The sequence below is a fragment of the Punica granatum genome, chromosome 1 (genome assembly GCF_007655135.1).
Source record: "Punica granatum isolate Tunisia-2019 chromosome 1, ASM765513v2, whole genome shotgun sequence".
Taxonomy (NCBI): domain Eukaryota; kingdom Viridiplantae; phylum Streptophyta; class Magnoliopsida; order Myrtales; family Lythraceae; genus Punica; species Punica granatum.
The window spans coordinates 45,136,103-45,142,102 of record NC_045127.1 but is presented as its reverse complement, the minus strand read 5'-3'; the positions used below and the strand labels follow the sequence as shown (position 1 = coordinate 45,142,102).

The following is a 6,000-nucleotide window of genomic DNA, read 5'->3' as shown; positions in this document are numbered from 1 at the left end:
GTGAGTGGCCCCTCCCAGACTCTCATCTTATAGGGCAAAGACCCTTCCCTACACGATTGCTTTACTCGAATTAATAATGTGGCCTAACTTTTCATGGACCTTTGAAACACGAAGCTATAATCTCTCTAACCCTAGCTCTCTGCAATATCTCCCCTCTTAACTATTAGCTTTTGTCTCGTATCTTTGCGAAAAAAAACCTATGCGTCTAGTAGGGAATATGAAATAGAAAATAGGAGGTACAAGAATTTTTCCATACAAGAATCAAAACTAGAACATATTGGTTTCGATAGAGGATAAGTGTTATTGCGTTAAATCCCATTTGTCTAGTTCATGTGTTACAGTAGTTGCATACTACTATTGATAAAGAGTTCAATTTTATTTATCACAAGTTCAATTTATCCAACATTTAAATATATATATATATATATATATATATATATGAACCTCAAATAAAATATATTATACCTAAATAAAAGTTCATTGAAATGATGAAATAGTACTATTTAAGTTTTTTAAAGAAAATAACATTCTATCAAGTTGGAAAAAGAATAATCATAATGGATTACTCTTACTCATAAAAGAGTAACTAAATAAAGAAATAGAGAAAATGATTGAAAATTGAAATATCCATTGCATTGCATTTCTTTTGATTATGGTATACTAAATGTAACTTAACAACCCATCCTACTGGCAAAAAAAAAACCTATAATTTGAGCACCTCTTTCCTTTTTTTTTTTGTTTAAATCAATCATAAGGAAGGCTCGTGGATAAGTAAAGAAATAAATGATGAGAAACGAAAGAGTATTAGTAGTTCCATTAATGAAAATCAAAATTAAAAATTAAATGATGAGAAATGAAAGAGTATTAGTAGTCCCATTAATGAAAATCAAAATTAAAACTTCTAAATTGCAAGTGAAGAGTATGTACCATTACACCTGACATCTTCTCTCAAAATCCGAGTTCTTTCAATGTGTTAACCTTTGAGAGTTTTGCTCAAATACAAAATTTCATTTATAGTTAGGGAAGGGATGCATATGAACATACATGCATACATGCATACATGAAGTAAATGGCAATGGAAATAATGTATAAGTGGGGCTGCCGTGTGTGGTGCGCCAATGGACAAGAATATAGAAATGGATTAGCACCCCTCCGAAATCGCTATCCTAAGTCTCAATTATTGAAGATAAAATATATGTTAATTGCCAATAATGTGCATACGTATTTTATATCATATATAATACATTACCTCTTTTATAATATAATTCCTTTTAGAGGAATATTATTACATTGTTATTTTTCTATATAGAAAAAGGGGAAATATATATATATACATACATATATGGAATTAATGGACGGAGGAGGCTGATTCCTTAGCCAAGACGTATCTCCACGGGGCATTATTGTATGCTCTAGAGCAACGATATTTATCAATTAATTTCAATGTCGGGGTTTTATAGCGAGATCGGGCAAGAAAATATATGCCCGGGGTTGAATTTTTAGCTGTAATTAACTCTGTACTTATAAGAGCACCCGATAATTTTTTATTTTTCGAATCCCGATTAGGTTCGGGTTCGGAGCTCGGCTTGGAGGTGGACTTCACACCGCAGCAGATAAGAACGATCCACTCCCCTGTTTCTGGCCCCCTCCATCCACCATTCTCTCTCTCTCTCTCTCTTTCTCTCTCTGTGAGAAGCGGAAAAACAGAGCACTCTGTTTCTGATCAAAAGGGATGCTGGCAATGGAGAATCAGGAGAGCACAGTCCGCGAAATCAAGCCTAAGAACCGAAGGATAATGGTATGATCTGGCTCGAATATCTCCTTTGATCGCATCGCATTGCGGGAAGGAAATCGATGGACCGAGGGGAGTTCTGACCGTATTGTGCGTGTTCTGTTTTCAGGGCCCCGAGGAGGAGGATAACAGTTGGCCGCCATGGCTGAAGCCTCTGCTGAGGGAGAGCTTCTTCGTGCAGTGCAAGGTGCACGCCGACTCCCACAAGAGCGAGTGCAACATGTTCTGCCTGGACTGCATGAACGGCGCTCTCTGCTCCCTCTGCCTCGCCTACCACAAGGATCATCGCTCCATTCAGGTCCGTCCGACACGATTCCTCCATCTCGTCTCGATTTTGAATATTCCCCGTGAGTGTCGCCCGTCGTTATCCTTTGTAAGAGTGGAAAGAATCCCACCAGACATTGTACACTGATGACGACGACGAGGAGGATGATAATTTTTCTTCAATGAGTTTGCAGAACTTCATTTACCCATTTGGGTTCTGTTCTGTTCTGTTCTGGTCTCTCCGGTTCATTCATTTCTCTGTGGTGAAATGCTTTGTATTTCGACCGCCCAGTAATTCGGGTTATCAATGCAAATCCGTTTATCAAAAGATTTAAAACTTGATAACCACCGGGGACCGATTAACGAATTCCAGCAGGCGAACTCAATGTTCTGATTATGATGTTTTCCGGGTTTAATCTTTCGGCAGATAAGGAGGTCTTCGTACCACGACGTGATCAGGGTGTCGGAGATTCAGAAGGTGCTGGACATTACTGGGGTCCAGACCTACATCATCAACAGCGCCAGGGTCGTGTTCTTGAACGAGCGGCCGCAGCCTAGGCCCGGGAAGGGCGTCACCAACACCTGCGAGGTCTGCGACCGGAGCCTCCTCGACTCCTTCCGGTTCTGCTCCCTCGGCTGCAAGGTACTTACTTTGCATCTTTAATTTCCATTTCCCGAATCGGGAAAAGACCGCCTCGATCGGTGTTGTTTTCGTCTACTCTCCGGAAAAGTTTGGTAAGCCGATCTCAATTCAATTGCATTTCCAAAGAAATCTGCTGAAACTGAGAGGTAAGGGGGAAGAATTCAATGTTGGGTTTGCTTCACAAGTTGTGCTAAGGCAGAATTTATTGCTTGAAAGGTGTTTGGTTCAACAACATTGACTTCTTCCCACTCTTGCCTTCTGAAGCAATCCAATCCAAAGGTCGTTTTATTTCTTCTGAAGTTTCCATAGCCTCTTCCTTCACATTCGTCACTGACGATGTCAATGCCGAGATTAATTCTGGGTTTTCGGGTATTGTAGATTGTTGGTACGTCGAAGAACTTCGCAAGGAAGAAAAAGGAGAAGATGCAATTGATCTCGGACTCGGAGGACTCGTACAGCAGCAACAGCAGACACAGCAAGCACGGCAGCAGGACCAAGTCCAAGCTCCACAGCTTCAGCCCATCGACCCCCCCTCCGACTGCAACTAATTACCGGATCGCCAAGCGGAGGAAGGGCATCCCTCACCGGGCCCCGATGGGTTGCCTAATGATAGAATACTAGTGCCGATCATCGATACCGTATACTCCACAGAAAATGTGTAAAAAGGTTGCTCATTCCGTGCTCGGAGCTCTCAAAAGCCCGCACCGGGAATGTGGATAGATGCATATACGATAGGAGTTGGGATTATTAGAGTAGATTAGATCAGGCATGAACCCAAAAAAAAAAGAAAAAGGGAAAAATAAGTAGTGCATACTGAGATATGCATGATGAAGAATTACTAAGTGAAAAAATCAGAAAAAAAAAAAAGGTGAGCTTGAAGATAGGTCAATACTAGGATTTTGTATGTATATAGGTTTATATTTTTAATTTCTGGGGTTAGGGTTTCTTGGGATGAAGAAAATGTATATGTTATTGCTTTGTGGTGGTTACTATAGGCAAATAGATAGATACTGGAGCAGGGAAATGGAAAAAATGTGCTCCTTGACTGTTCATAGGTGTGAAATGAATGAAATCAAAATAAATAGATAATTATTATTTTTTTTTTCGATGTGTATCTCGATATTCAGAAACTGATCAACATATTCCGATTAATCCAAATCGAGATGGAATGATACTTCTCTAATTAGAGAATAAACATCGAATCATTTCAATTAATTTATGGATACTTGTATATAGTAGAAAGATTATTAGGGCCTGTTTAGTTTTAAGATGGTATTTTAGAATCACAATTCTAACTTTAATTCTACCCATTACAAAATAAAATAACTCATACAAAGTCAAAGAGTGAGCCTCATTTATATCACTTTTTTTCGACAATAAAATAACATAACACATACAAAGTCAAAGGTGAATACCATTTATACCACTCAAAATCAAAATTAAAATCAAAATTTGATTTTAAAATTACTATGAAATCAAACGCAACTTTAATTATTAGGATGATGTTTCTATTCTACAAATAGGAAGGAGTCGATCCTAGTGGGCGGAGGATGACAATGACATTACCAGCAAACCGCCCCTAGCTGTGGGGCCTACGGCGGCGGGGGCTTCTACCGGGGACGGCTGCTGTCGCCCACAGTGGGCGTTTCAGATGCCCATTGGACGCTGCAAAAGGATGAGAGGGAGAGGTCCCTTTGATCCTTTGGAAATTCATTATCATGAGGTCAACTTTCATATCAGCCCACAAATTATTGCAGCCTCCAAATTATTGCAGCCTCCAATTGCAATTATGAAAGCAGTTAATTATTATATCTTACAATTAAAAGAAGTATAATTTCATATATATTTATCTCATAATTATGAGATTTCACATTAGGTATTCATTGCAGGATTATTTATATCACTTTATTAGTTATTAAGATTAAAAAATTTATTTTATTATAGTCTTCCTTATGGTTAAAAAAAATTGTTATACTTACAAAATAGCCAAAAAAATTCTCAATTGGATTCTACGAGAAAGGTTGGAAATTAGACTTGCGTTATGTTACGTTGAATAATAAAAGGTCCATTTCTATTCATATTCTGGATCAAAATTTTGTTTCTAAGTTTGGCTAAGTTTTTTTTACTCGGAATGATCATTCCGGGTCGTTTTGTTATTTCATACGCATTTAGACATTGAACATTAGCAAGCTTCTCTTGCATGGGCCGCCCTTCGTCAACTAATCTCGACAAAGCCAAATTTAGTGCTGCTGGTGATAAAAATATGTAGTTTCCCATCAAATCAGGGTAAAGGCTGCTTTGAACGTGAAAGCATATCCAAGGTAAGCCTCCCTTGAGCCGGAGAGGTTTGCGAGCTAGGTGTTGATCACGAGTTGATCGCTCAGAGGATCTTCGAGGGCGTACAATCTGTGTCGAGCCCCGTGAGAGTCGTTGTGAGGTCATAACCCCAAGGTCAAGTTCACCGTGAGCTTGTGAGCCGATGAAAAGCCTCCTAGGTTCGAAGGAGAAGCTCACCGTCTTGGGTTTCAAAGTCCCAACTACAACCACTGCGCCTTGAGCCGGAGTAGCTAGATTTGCTCACAAGCTGGCTGCGATTTTGCCATTGCTGACCTATGGGGGCCGGTTTATCGTGGAATTGTGGCTGGAGCCAAGACAATGCCATCGCTATTCCGAGTATCGACATGCCATAATTAAAAAAATTATGGCCAGTTATGTCAAATTTTCTTATTAACCCCCCCTTCATTCTTACTTATTCTAGTAGATGTTATAAAACTTATTTTTCCCTTGTATGAGATCAAGATCTGTTTTCAAATTACTAGATTAATTCCTGCTCGGACATTAATCTCTCCCTAATTATAGAAAATCCAGTGAACTTTGAATTTCTATAATATTGTAAGTGAAGTTTGCCTATATGAAGTATATACTACATCAAGTGCATCCAAACCTTGCTGTCGATGTTATATGACTTTCAAAGATTTTCCGTTCCATCCTAAAATTTCCACAACGGATATCAATTTCCTTTCTTGTCAGAATCATTTTCCTTCAATTTTATTCCAATAAATCATTAGCACTCTCTTTCAGTCCCCCCTAAGCATAAATATCACATATCCCTGCCTCCCTGCTACCATGGGTAGATACCGATTGGAAGGTGTACGATATAAAAAAATATATATAGTACCATATATATATATGTATGTATGAAATTATTTTTTTGAGTTAAGTAAATATTTCGATACCGAAAATTACACTCATTTGGAATAAGATATTTTTTTAAAATTATTTATTTAAACTTTTAGTACAA

At 38.5% G+C, this 6,000-nt stretch overlaps 1 protein-coding gene across 3 annotated transcripts; it reads left to right on the top strand.

The window, feature by feature from the left end:
* Nucleotides 1-1,554: 1,554 nt before the first annotated feature.
* Nucleotides 1,555-3,807, top strand: LOC116192077. Of its 3 annotated transcripts, none has more exons than XM_031520499.1 (5): nucleotides 1,555-1,798; nucleotides 1,902-2,090; nucleotides 2,484-2,699; nucleotides 2,916-2,978; nucleotides 3,078-3,807. In XM_031520499.1, the coding sequence occupies exons 1-5, from the start codon at nucleotides 1,733-1,735 to the stop codon at nucleotides 3,318-3,320; spliced, it is 777 nt and encodes a 258-aa protein (XP_031376359.1). In that variant the 5' UTR covers nucleotides 1,555-1,732; the 3' UTR covers nucleotides 3,321-3,807. The 3 variants fall into 3 exon arrangements, with proteins under 3 accessions (XP_031376359.1, XP_031376360.1, XP_031376361.1); XM_031520500.1 differs by having other exon boundaries at nucleotides 1,558-1,798; nucleotides 2,964-2,978; XM_031520501.1 differs by lacking the exon at nucleotides 2,916-2,978 and having other exon boundaries at nucleotides 1,619-1,798.
* Nucleotides 3,808-6,000: the final 2,193 nt, after the last annotated feature.